Below are 13290 nucleotides of genomic sequence, written 5' to 3'. Positions count from 1 at the left end.
TGTTGCTAGTGCTAGTGCTAGTGTGCTAGCTCCGATAGCCTCTGGAGCACTTCTGCATTTGATTGCACCTGCTGCGCTGTCATTTCGAGTGGTAGCTTCTTCATTAGCATTGCCAGATTTTATTTTATTTTATGAAGAAGTGGTAAATTGTTTTTATAGCTCTTTTTGCCATTATGAGCAGGTTGGCTAGTTGTAGCTTGTTGAGCACTGAGCAGTACAGTCAGATCTCATTTTTTTCGACGGACGAGTTGTGCCATTAGTGGATTATGAATATATATATATTTTTAAAGGTAGCCTAGTTTAAGTAATAAATACACTTTTAAAATCAATGATGATCTAACACAAACTGGTACAAACCACAATTATGTATTTAATAATTGTGTTAATTAGTAAAAAAAAAAAAAAAAAGAAGGTTTTTTTTGTTTTGTTTTGTTTTTTTTAAGAATCTGAGCAGAGTTGGGCTGTCCAATCAGGGGGGGCACTTGCCCCCCCTGCCCCCCCTATAAAATCGCCAATGACTACAAATATGACTACAGGCTTGATTTCTGATATGATTTCTTTTCTATAGTCTACCTTCAGGAATTTGGTAGTCCTCTCTTCTGCTTACAAGGGTTATTGATTATGATAATTATATATGTATTTTCTTATTTTCTTGGTGTCTCATTATGTGACTGTAACCTAGGACAAGTGATGTTGATTTTGTGTATTTTCCTGTTGTCCTTTTCTCAAGCCTAGGTATTGAGTCTCTTGTGTGTTGAACAAATGTCAGTAATGTAAATGTGACAAGGATGTCCTCCTGTGGGCAGCATGATTTATCCAGTTCCCAGCTACACAGCTATCTAGAATTGTGATCACTGGCCGCACCCATGGGTGCAGCCTGCTTAGCCTATTAAGACCTTCTACTGACTTTTGCTCTAGTTTGTAACTCGCCCTGATGAAGGCCGCATGGCCAAAACATGTTGGCTGTTTTATTTTATTCTGTTCTAAGATGAACTAGCCCAGGGGTGGCCAACCCGCGGCTCGCGAGCCGCATGCGGCTCTTTGCCCGTCAATGTGCGGCTCCTCCATCCATCCCCTCAAAAAGGTTGGCTTGCGGCTCTTCCATCCTTTCATTAAAAAACAAATTCATTCATTCCATAAGAACGTTTCTCTCTCTCTAGTTTCGCTGTGCATTTCTTCCCGCCCATTTTAGTTTATTGCAGATTTGTCATAAAATCATGATTCGTTTCGCTAGTGAGGAAGTCGCGTGAGAACCACTTCAAACCAATCATATAGGTAGCAAATCACCTTGGTAACAAAATTATTCGGTGCGTTTACATGGACGGTTTGAATCGGTTTCAAATAGGTTTGGAAGACCAAACCGATTGAAAATATGTCATATAAACACCTCAATCCGACTGAAATGCCCCAACCCGATTGAAATTCCAATCGCTTTCAAGGAGGTAGTTTAAACCTTTTGGAAACCGTTTGGTCCGTCATGTATACTACCTTGAAACGGATTGATGCTGCGTTCTGCGTTCATTCTGCGCATGCTCAAGACTTGACTAATCAAGGCACGCTCGACCGTTCCGTAATCAGCTGTTTGTAACCATCGTAACGCAATCACTCACGGCTGCGTGCGCGTTCCAAACATTTGTTTCGTTGTCGCATGTAAACATCCAACCAGTTTACTTTGTATCCCATGTATACGCTCAAGCTGAAATCAGCTTGAAATCAACCAGATTGAAAAATATTTGTCATGTAAACGCACCTATTGTAAACAAAATAATTTGCTTTGCGTGGGTCATTCTCTTTTACGACAAAAGCTAACGTAGCCTAGGCTACTGTACACAACCAAAGAATGTCTGGAAAGAAATGCGCAGCAAAAAGAAAATATGAAGACGAACACAGGACATTTTTTACCCGAGTGGGGAGAGTAATTTTTTCTTCATAGAACGTAATGGTAAGCCATTCAGTCTGATATGCCAGACATCATTGGGACATTTCAAAGCCTCAAATCTCGAGCCCAGCCCAGTCCAGTCCAGTCCAGTCCAGCCTAACCCAGTCCAGTCCAGCCTAACCCAGCCCAGTCCAGTCCAGCCCAGCCTAACCCAGCCCAGTCCAGCCTAACCCAGTCCAGTCCAGCCGAGCCTAACCCAGTTCAGCCTAACCCAGTCCAGTCCAGTCCAGCCTAACCCAGTCCAGCCCAGCCTAACCCAGCCCAGTCCAGTCCAGCCTAACCCAGTCCAGTCCAGCCTAACCCAGCCCAGTCCAGCCCAGCCCAGCCCAGTCCAGCCTAACCCAGCCCAGTCCAGCCTAACCCAGCCCAGTCCAAAATATATTATGTCAGAAAATATCTTGTTGTATGTATTAATTTTAAATAAATTAACTTTAAATGTATATTTAATGGACAATAATGTTTTTCTTCTTATTTTAGACTGGGGTGCCTTGGGATTTTAAGTACTTATGAAGGGTGCGGTGACTGAAAAAAGGTTGAGAAACGCTGGTATATATGGTGTGGCTCTGGGTGGTACCACAGTCATTTTTGTGGCTCTTAGTCTCTGACTGGTTGGCCACCCCTGAACTAGCCGATAATTAAAGCTTTTTAATCAAGAAGAATGCCTTGGACCTTTTTGATGAATGCATGGCAAAGCTCTACAGATGGTGAGAGGACTTAAATCATGTTAGAGAGCAGATTACCAAGTGAATCTCTTACTTGTTTCATCACCTCTCTGAACGTACTGCTCTCTGGGTGGCTGCAGTACAGGTGGTGTTCTGGGTCTCTCTGTACACTGGGGGCAGGCGTGGTCTGCTGATGGACCAGGTGGTGTTCTGGGTCTCTCTCTACACTGGGGGCAGGCGTGGTCTGCTGATGGACCAGGTGGTGTTCTGGGTCTCTCTCTACACTGGGGGCAGGTGTGGTCTGCTGATGGACCAGGCTGCTGCCAGTAGGAAGTGATGCAGGCTCTGCAGAACCTGTGTCCACAGGAGGTGAGGACTGGGTCCCTCAGCATCTGCTCACACACAGCACACCTGGACTGATCCTCAGTCAGGGCAGCCCTGCTCCCCTCACTGCAGGGACAGAGGAACCATGTGTGTTAAGAGATGTTTCATACAGTAGGAACACCAGGGTAAGAGGGTGTTGGCGGGTTTTTGGGATAATGTAAAAAAGATTTAAGACTGTCTCTATCAAGGACCAACTAGTGGTGTGTGTGTGTGTGAGAGAGAGTGAGAGAGAGTGAGAGAGAGTGAGAGAGAGAGAGAGAGAGAGAGAGTGAGAGAGAGTGTGTGAGTGCTGCTAGAGTTAGGGCTAGGATTTATGAGACAGATTTGGTATATAGTCAGCTGAACAGCTTTGAGAGAGAGACGAGAGACAGACATGAGAGAGAGACATGAGATAGAGAGAGATAGAGAGAGACATGAGAGAGAGAGAGAGACATGAGAGAGAGAGAGAGAGAAACACAAGGAGTCACAGAGATAGTTTGAGACATACAGAGAGAAGAAAGAGAGGGAGAAGGATAGATAGATACAGTAGATTAGATAGATAGATAGATAGATACAGTATAGATAAGATAGATACTGTAGATTAGATTAACCGGTAAGAGTGTTACTGAAGTAACAGTTGATAGTTTTTAGTATGATAAAAAAGCTACAATTATTACAATATTGGTAGCTACAGTATTACATCATTGGTAGTTTATGACATTATTAGCTGCTACTGTATACTCTAGTACTCTGAAAAGTAGATTGATAGATCTTTTTATGATGAACATGTTACGATGTAAATCTTCCTGTTAACTTCATTTTAGTGAATAACTAACATGTCACCTATATTAAATAACATCAGTGGTTCATATTTACCTTTTCTCATCGAGGGTCTTTCCATCACTGAAGTTGAGAGGTGGATCCATAGACCTGTCACTCTTCATGGACACACAGCTGGGTCCAGGTGAGGCTGGTCTCTGCTGTTTGATCCTGTCAAAGACACAGAGACATCACCAGAGTATTATCAGCTGGAACTGTTGTGTTTGTTGGAGTGGAAATGTAAATCAATATGAACCATGAAAAAGACGCCCATATGAAAGTAACTTCACCCCATACAAGCCTACACATGATGACATCAGCCCACACATGATTAAAGGAGTAGTAAAGGGAAAATGCATGTTTAGCCCTGTTTTAAGGTTACTTATGATCATATACAATGGTTCAGATCAAAACGTTGACAAAACTAGCACTTTTGAGAAAGTCTAATAATTGCTCTACCACCGTTTAGGTCATACAATGGATGTGGGTGGGCACCCCCGCCCCCCCCCTCTCTCATTACAGTACAGTGCTGTCAGGTTATTGGCCTCGCCGATTGTATGGCTGCTTGTCGAGGCTGGCTGCCTGTATGGTAATTCCCTCCCCCCTCCCCTCCCCTGGTAACTGTAACTGCCTTGTACTGTATTTTATAACTGCCTTGTAATGTATTTTGTATGTCGTAATTGCCTTGTATTTTAGTATGTATTGCATTTTGTATGTCGCTCTTTCTTCCCTTTTTATGTGTTATTTGTATTGTAAAGCGCTTTGTGCATTCGTGCTGTGAAAGGCGCTATATAAATAAAACTTACTTACTTACTTACCTTGAAAAATCTTTCAAAAACATGTTAAACTCGATTTCAAAGACAAGAAGCTCACCGAGGGGGTAATTGGTGTCTGTTGGTGTTCTGACATTAAATTTGCCGCAAAGTATGAATCCTGTAGGGTTTTATTGATCATTTCATGAAATCCATTGACTTGTATTGAAGCAACCGTTGTAGATGTGTAGATCAATCCGCAGAGGGGATTCAGCAAGCGGAACTACTTACGGTAGCTATTGTAATTGTTTATGTTGCTAGGCTATCCAGTTTGCGGAAGTTTACACACGTATGTGCTGCGACTAAATAGTTCTATGCTAGATATTTAAAAAAGCCTTTCCAGATGAACTTATGGCGAATTATATGTCAGAACGCCAACTAACACCTCGGTGAGTTTCTTGTCTTTGAAATTAAGAGTTTAACATGTTTTATGAATGATTTTTCACGGTGCCCACCCACATCCATTGTATGACCAAAACGGTGGTAGAGCAATTATCAGACTTTCTCAAAAGTGCTAGTTTTGTCAACGTTTTGATCTGAACCATTCTATATGATCATAAGTAACCTTAAAACAGGGCTAAACATGTATTTTCCCTTTACTACTCCTTTAAATGAACAAAACGTTCACTTGCAATCTAAAAGTAGCAGGAGGCAAAAGCTGCTCATCTGGACAAGGACACATGCAACAACCACGCAGGTCATCACCGCTCAGGACAAGGGGTGTAAATCAGCGTGTCTACCCGGGGTTGGTGTTTACATCACTGCTGATCAGAGCTGGAGCTGAGAAATACCCGTGTCTACTGCAGAGTCAGCAGACATGAGACTGAATGATGAGTGTTCCCTTCACCACTGAAGACTGAACACACGTTAGTGGGTGTTGGTGGGGTTTTGGACTCATGTAAAAATGGTTTTAAATATCTCTATCTAGGGCCATCTAGTGGTGTGTGTGTGTGTGTGTGTGTGTGTATGAGTGTGTGTGTGTGCTGCTAGAGGTAGGCCTAGGATTCAGAAGTCAGATTTGGTTCATAGTGAGCTGAACAGCTTTGAGAGAGAGAGAGAGAGAGAGAGAGAGAGAGAGAGAGAAACACAAGGAGTCACAGAGATAGTTTGCGACCGACCGACCGAACGACCGACATCTACTGAACATCATGCGACAGACAGACAGACAGACAGACAGACAGACAGATAGATAGATAGATAGATAGATAGATAGATAGATAGATAGATAGATAGATAGATAGATAGATAGATAGATAGATACAGTATTACATTACTGGTATTTTATGACATTATTAGCTGCTATATTCCGACTCTGAAAAGGGCTGGTTGCTCCATAGATCTGTCACCCTTCATTTTTATGATACACATGTTATGATGTAAATCTTAATGTTTACTACATTTTACTGAATAACTCTAACATGTCACCTTTATTAAGTCAATACAGTTGTCCATATTCACCTTTTCTCATCGAGGGTCTTTCCATCACTTAAGTTGGGAGGAAGCTCCATAGACCTGTCACTCTTCATGGACACACAGCTGGGTCCAGGTGAGGCTGGTCTCTGCCGTTTGATCCTGTCAAAGACACAGAGACATCACCAGAGTATTATCAGCTGGAACTGCTGTGTTTGTTGGAGTGGAAATGTAAATCAATATGAACCATGAAAAAGACGCCCATATGAAAGTAACTTCACCCCATACAAGCCTACACATGATGACATCAGCCCACACATGATTAAAGGTGTAGTAAAGGGAAAATGCATGTTTAGCCCTGTTTTAAGGTTACTTATGATCATATACAATGGTTCAGATCAAAACGTTGACAAAACTAGCACTTTTGAGAAAGTCTGATAATTGCTCTACCACCGTTTAGGTCATACAATGGATGTGGGTGGGCACCTTGAAAAATCTTTCAAAAACATGTTAAACCCTTGATTTCGAAGACAAGAAGCTCACCGAGGGGGTAATTGGTGTCCGTTGGTGTTCTGACATCAAATTTGCCGCAAAGTATGAATCCTGTAGGGTTTTATTGATCATTTCATGAAATCCATTGACTTGTATTGAAGCGACCGTTGTAGATGTGTAGATCAATCCGCAGAGGGGATTCAGCAAGCGGAACTATTTACGGTAGCTATTGTTATTGTTTATGTTGCTAGGCTACCCAGTTTGCGGAAGTTTACACACGTATGTGCTGCGACTAAATAGTTATATGCTAGATATTTAAAAAAGCCTTTCCAGATGAACTAGAATCTTACTTTATGGCGAATTATATGTCAGAACGCCAACTAACACCTCGGTGAGTTTCTTGTCTTTGAAATTGAGAGTTTAACATGTTTTTTGAATGATTTTTCACGGTGCCCACCCACATCCATTGTATGACCAAAACGGTGGTAGAGCAATTATCAGACTTTCTCAAAAGTGCTAGTTTTGTCAACGTTTTGATCTGAACCATTGTATATGATCATAAGTAACCTTAAAACAGGGCTTAACATGTATTTTCCCTTTACTACTCCTTTAAATGAACAAAACGTTCACTTGCAATCTAAAAGTAGCAGGAGGCAAAAGCTGCTCATCTGGACAAGGACACATGCAACAACAACGCAGGTCATCACCGCTCAGGACAAGGGGTGTAAATCAGCGTGTCTACCCGGGGTTGGTGTTTACATCACTGCTGATCAGAGCTGGAGCTGAGAAATACCCGTGTCTACTGCAGAGTCAGCAGACATGAGACTGAATGATGAGTGTTCCCTTTACCACTGAAGACTAAACACACGTTAGTGGGTGTTGGTGGGGTTTTGGACTCATGTAAAAATGGTTTATGAATATCTCTATCTAGGGCCATTTAGTGGTGTGTGTGTGTGTGTGTATGAGTGTTTGTGTGTGTGCTGCTAGAGGTAGGCCTAGGATTCAGAAGTCAGATTTGGTTCATAGTGAGCTGAACAGCTTTGAGAGAGAGAGAGAGAGAGAGAGAGAGAGAGAGAGAGAGAGAGAGAGAAACACAAGGAGTCACAGAGATAGTTTGAGACAGACAGACAGACAGACAGACAGACAGACAGACAGACAGACAGACAGACAGACAGACAGACAGACATCTACTGAACATCATGCGACAGACAGACAGACCGACAGACAGACAGACAGACAGACAGACAGACAGATAGATAGATAGATACAGTATTACATTACTGGTATTTTATGACATTATTAGCTGCTATATTCCGACTGGTTGCTCCATAGATCTGTCACCCTTCATTTTTATGATACACATGTTATGATGTAAATCTTAATGTTTACTACATTTTACTGAATAACTCTAACATGTCACCTTTATTAAGTCAATACAGTTGTCCATATTCACCTTTTCTCATCGAGGGTCTTTCCATCACTTAAGTTGGGAGGAAGCTCCATAGACCTGTCACTCTTCATGGACACACAGCTGGGTCCAGGTGAGGCTGGTCTCTGCCGTTTGATCCTGTCAAAGACACAGAGACATCACCAGAGTATTATCAGCTGGAACTGTTGTGTTTGTTGGAGTGGAAATGTAAATCAATATGAACCATGAAAAAGACGCCCATATGAAAGTAACTTCACCCCATACAAGCCTACACGTGATGACATCAGCCCACACATGATTAAAGGAGTAGTAAAGGGAAAATGCATATTTAGCCCTGTTTTAAGGTTACTTATGATCATATACAATGGTTCAGATCAAAACGTTGACAAAACTAGCACTTTTGAGAAAGTCTGATAATTGCTCTACCACCGTTTAGGTCATACAATGGATGTGGGTGGGCACCTTGAAAAATCTTTCAAAAACATGTTAAACCCTCGATTTCAAAGACAAGAAGCTCACCGAGGGGGTAATTGGTGTCCGTTGGTGTTCTGACATCAAATTTGCCGCAAAGTATGAATCCTGTAGGGTTTTATTGATCATTTCATGAAATCCATTGACTTGTATTGAAGCGACCGTTGTAGATGTGTAGATCAATCCGCAGAGGGGATTCAGCAAGCGGAACTATTTACGGTAGCTATTGTTATTGTTTATGTTGCTAGGCTACCCAGTTTGTGGAAGTTTACACACGTATGTGCTGCGACTAAATAGTTCTATGCTAGATATTTAAAAAAGCCTTTCCAGATGAACTAGAATCTTACTTTATGGCGAATTATATGTCAGAACGCCAACTAACACCTCTGTGAGTTTCTTGTCTTTGAAATTGAGAGATTAACATGTTTTTTGAATGATTTTTCACGGTGCCCACCCACATCCATTGTATGACCAAAACGGTGGTAGAGCAATTATCAGACTTTCTCAAAAGTGCTAGTTTTGTCAACGTTTTGATCTGAACCATTGTATATGATCATAAGTAACCTTAAAACAGGGCTAAACATGTATTTTCCCTTTACTATTATTTAGTATTATCAGCTGGAACTGTTGTGTTTGTTGGAGTGGAAATGTAAATCAATATGAACCATGAAAAAGACGCCCATATGAAAGTAACTTCACCCCATACAAGCCTACACGTGATGACATCAGCCCACACATGATTAAAGGAGTAGTAAAGGGAAAATGCATGTTTAGCCCTGTTTTAAGGTTACTTATGATCATATACAATGGTTCAGATCAAAACGTTGACAAAACTAGCACTTTTGAGAAAGTCTGATAATTGCTCTACCACCGTTTAGGTCATACAATGGATGTTGGTGGGCACCTTGAAAAATCTTTCAAAAACATGTTAAACCCTCGATTTCAAAGACAAGAAGCTCTGTTTGCCCCATAGATCTGTCACCCTTCATTTTTATGATACACATGTTATGATGTAAATCTTAATGTTTACTACATTTTACTGAATAACTCTAACATGTCACCTTTATTAAGTCAATACAGTTGTCCATATTCACCTTTTCTCATCGAGGGTCTTTCCATCACTTAAGTTGGGAGGAAGCTCCATAGACCTGTCACTCTTCATGGACACACAGCTGGGTCCAGGTGAGGCTGGTCTCTGCTGTTTGATCCTGTCAAAGACACAGAGACATCACCAGAGTATTATCAGCTGGAACTGTTGTGTTTGTTGGAGTGGAAATGTAAATCAATATGAACCATGAAAATGTTGTCATGGAATTTAACACATAGTCTCAAGACTATTCAGATTCATATCTTTTCTTTCAATACCTATTCATCCAGTCCCCTGCCTAAACACCTCAACCTTTTGTTTTCTCTCTCTCTTTTGTAATTGTAAACACCTCTCCTACCTCGCTCTTCCTCCTCTCTTTGTTTAAGTCAGAAGGGCCACACCTTATGTCCTTCCTGCCCTGGCTCAGACCTTTTGTTTTCTTTGTCCATATTCAAAGTGATATTCAAAGTGAGTTTTCATCCCCCGCCCACTGTATGATATCCGTCACCTTACGATGACGTATAGACGACTCAGCCAATCAAATGTCACCTGTACTACCTCGTTGGTTTGAGCAGATATAAGGTGAAGATTTGGCGAGCTGATTTACTTCTTCTGTTAGAACCACTCTGTGTTTTACTTTGAGGTCCGTTTGCAATCGTATTGTTTTCTTAATAAATCTGACTGAACCTATTTTTGAGCGAACCTTGGCTTTGGCAAATACTTCATTTTTCTCAACTACAATGTTCAGACTAATTTTAAAAGGATTTATGAATATCTCTATCAAGGGCCATCTAGTGGTGTGTGTGTGTGTGTGTGTGTGTGTGTGTGTGAGAGAGAGAGAGAGTGTGCTGCTAGAGTTGGGCTAGGATTTGGTAGTCAGATTTGATGTATAGCGAGCTGAACAGCTTTGAGAGAGAGAGAAAGAGAGAGAGAGGGGGGGGGGAGAGAGGGAGAGAGAGAGAGGGGGAGAGAGAGGGAGAGAGAGAGGACGGACAGACACACACACACAGACGGACGGACAGACAGTAACCTACACAGCGCACTCAATTCAACCATAATAATGGACCCTTCCTTGGCATTAAACTGCCCTGCAAGGTTTCTGGAGTGAGAGCCTAAGCTACCAGAAGTGTTGTGAGTGCTGCTGTGTTGTATTTAAGCAGCGTTACATTGGTTAGAAGTCAGAGGGTTTCTCCTGCTTATTCTCTCTCACTCAAACTACATTCAATATGCTGTAGGTCTACCGCTAATGATGTCATTTGTGCCGTTTTATTATTATTATTCACTTTCATAATTTCCCCCTTTGTCTTGTAGCTCGATCACTACATTTCCAGTACTGGGAGGGGTCGGACACAATCTTTCTTGCCCGCGCTTCAGGACTCTGGAGGTGTGTAGGTCCAGGTTGCAGCCAATGTCTCCTAATGATATTATTAATACTTGAGAACCTCCCCGTTTTATAAGTATGTCTTCATTTTATGTCATGTTGTATCTGGGTCAATACAGATGTAAACCTGCAGTACCAATACAGTTTTATGTCATGAATGTATTCTAGAAAACACAGCCTACTTCTCACAATGACCTCATCTTGGTTTGATCAAACACACCTGTGTACTGAATCACGTGTTCAGAGGCCTTGTATTGTAGCATTGTGCATATAGGGGCTATTGTGTTATTATATGACTTGATGTTTGTGATGTTTTTTTTTAATTTTATTTAACCTTTATTTATACAGGTAAAAAACACATTGAGTTCAGAAGACTCATTTACAAGTGTGACCTGTTCACAATCATTCAACACTCGTAACACTAAATTACAAACAACAGGACAGAATTACAAATAAAACATACAGGACTATGTGTAACAATAACAACAATAAAAGTCGGAAGTCTAAAAGTGCAAAGTGCATGGGGGATGAGAACAGGGGAGAGTTATCTTAGAGTGCAAGAACATGACATTGGGACACTCACTAAATCAGGCAATAGTCGCTTAAACCTTTTGAGAGAGATCAAATTGGACAACTTAAGACTCAGCTGTAAGGAGTTCCAAGAGGAAGGGGCTGCATATGAAAATGCTCTTTTGCCTCTCTCAGTACGGACCAGGGGGATGGAGTACGTATGTTTGTATGACTTGTGATTGAAGTCAATTACATTTCACTGGTGGGTTAAGATATTAAGTCAGTCAAGTTTCTATCTTCCTTTTATAATTCACAACACCAAAGAATTATAATGTCTGCAAAGCACTGTCATGGGAAAGTTGTGTAGGCCTAATCTTCACCGCAGTGGTCTTCTGCTCCATTCCTACAATATCACCAGACAGAATGTTGCTCCTCCCAGAACCAGCACCTCCATCCAACCCATCTGCAGGAAGCATTGCGCCTTTTTGGATTAAACAGCTCCAGTAGTGATATTCTATTATAACCAGAAAGCATTACAATATCACTCAAAACGACCTGTTGTCACGCCCCCGCCTCGCCAGCCCCGCCTTCGTCCTGCTACCACGCCCTCTGACCCTGACTCAGATTCTCCTGGTACGTCCCAGAGGGCGCAGCGGGAACTGCTCTCTCACCAGTCTCAGCCACGAGCCGGGCGTGGTCCCACTCCACACCTGCCTGACGTCACCAATCAGCCTCAGCCACGACCCGGGCGTGGTCCCACTCCACACCTGCCTGACATCACCAATCAACCCATCTCAGCCACGACCCGGGCGTGGTCCCACTCCACACCTGCCTGACGTCACCAATCAGCCTCAGCCACGACCCGGGCGTGGTCCCACTCCACACCTGCCTGACGTCACCAATCAACCCATCTCAGCCAGGTTAAGAAGCCGGGCTACTCAGCAGTCAGACCAACCTAGTGGGCATCACGTCTCTAGCTTTAACCTAACCTGCATTCATCCAAACCCTACCTCACCCTTTTTGTTTTCCTTTGTCCTAGTCTGACCTCCCTGCCACTGCCTGAACCTTGCCTGGAGAACCACGTTCCTGCCTGAACCTTGCCTGGAAAACCACGTTCCTGCCTGAACCATGCCTGGAGAACCACGTTCCTCCCTGAACCCCACGCCTGTCTGACTACCACGTTCCTGCCTGACCAATAAACGTGCCCCAATGTGGGCTTGTCCCTTGTCCCCCTACGCCTATCATGTCTGCTCTTGGGTCCTCCTCCACCAGCCCAACACCTGTTATGACTCCAGCCTCTCCACCTCCACCTCCCCAGAGTCCCCCTGTTCACCGTGCGCTCAGCTCCCTCTCCTGCAGACGGACCCTGACGGCCCCGCCAGCACAGTCTCTCTGCTCACTCATATTACAGGACCAGACCTATATTATACATCCTCTATCCCTTTAGGACTCATATTACAGGACCAGACCTATATTATACATCCTCTATCCCTTTAGGACTCATATTACAGGACCAGCACTATATTATACATCCTCTATCCCTTTAGGACTCATATTACAGGACCAGCACTATATTATACATCCTCTATCCCTTTAGGACTCATATTACAGGACCAGCACTATATTATACATCCTCTATCCCTTTAGGACTCATATTACAGGACCAGCACTATATTATACATCCTCTATCCCTTTAGGACTCATATTACAGGACCAGCACTATATTATACATCCTCTATCCCTTTAGGACTCATATTACAGGACCAGCACTATATTATACATCCTCTATCCCTTTAGGACTCATATTACAGGATCAGTAGAATATTGTGTACATGGTAAATGGTAAATGGACTGCACTTATATAACGCTTTTATCCAAAGTGTTATACAATGGCCTCTCATTCACACACCAATGG

The 13290-nt window shown here is 42.5% G+C and overlaps 1 protein-coding gene across 1 annotated transcript in view; it reads right to left on the bottom strand.

Moving 5' to 3' along the window:
- The window catches only part of LOC311322614 (uncharacterized protein), a 93109-nt gene that overhangs the window by 67583 nt on the left and 12236 nt on the right, over window positions 1–13290 (bottom strand). Inside the window, 1 exon segment of the mRNA XM_084454698.1 lies at window positions 2696–3051. Within this exon segment, the coding sequence (XP_084310824.1) occupies window positions 2696–3051 (356 nt within the window).

The sequence above is a fragment of the Borostomias antarcticus genome (assembly GCF_949987555.1).
Source record: "Borostomias antarcticus genome assembly, chromosome: 20".
Taxonomy (NCBI): Eukaryota; Metazoa; Chordata; class Actinopteri; order Stomiiformes; family Stomiidae; genus Borostomias; species Borostomias antarcticus.
This window is presented reverse-complemented; position numbering and strand designations above follow the sequence as displayed.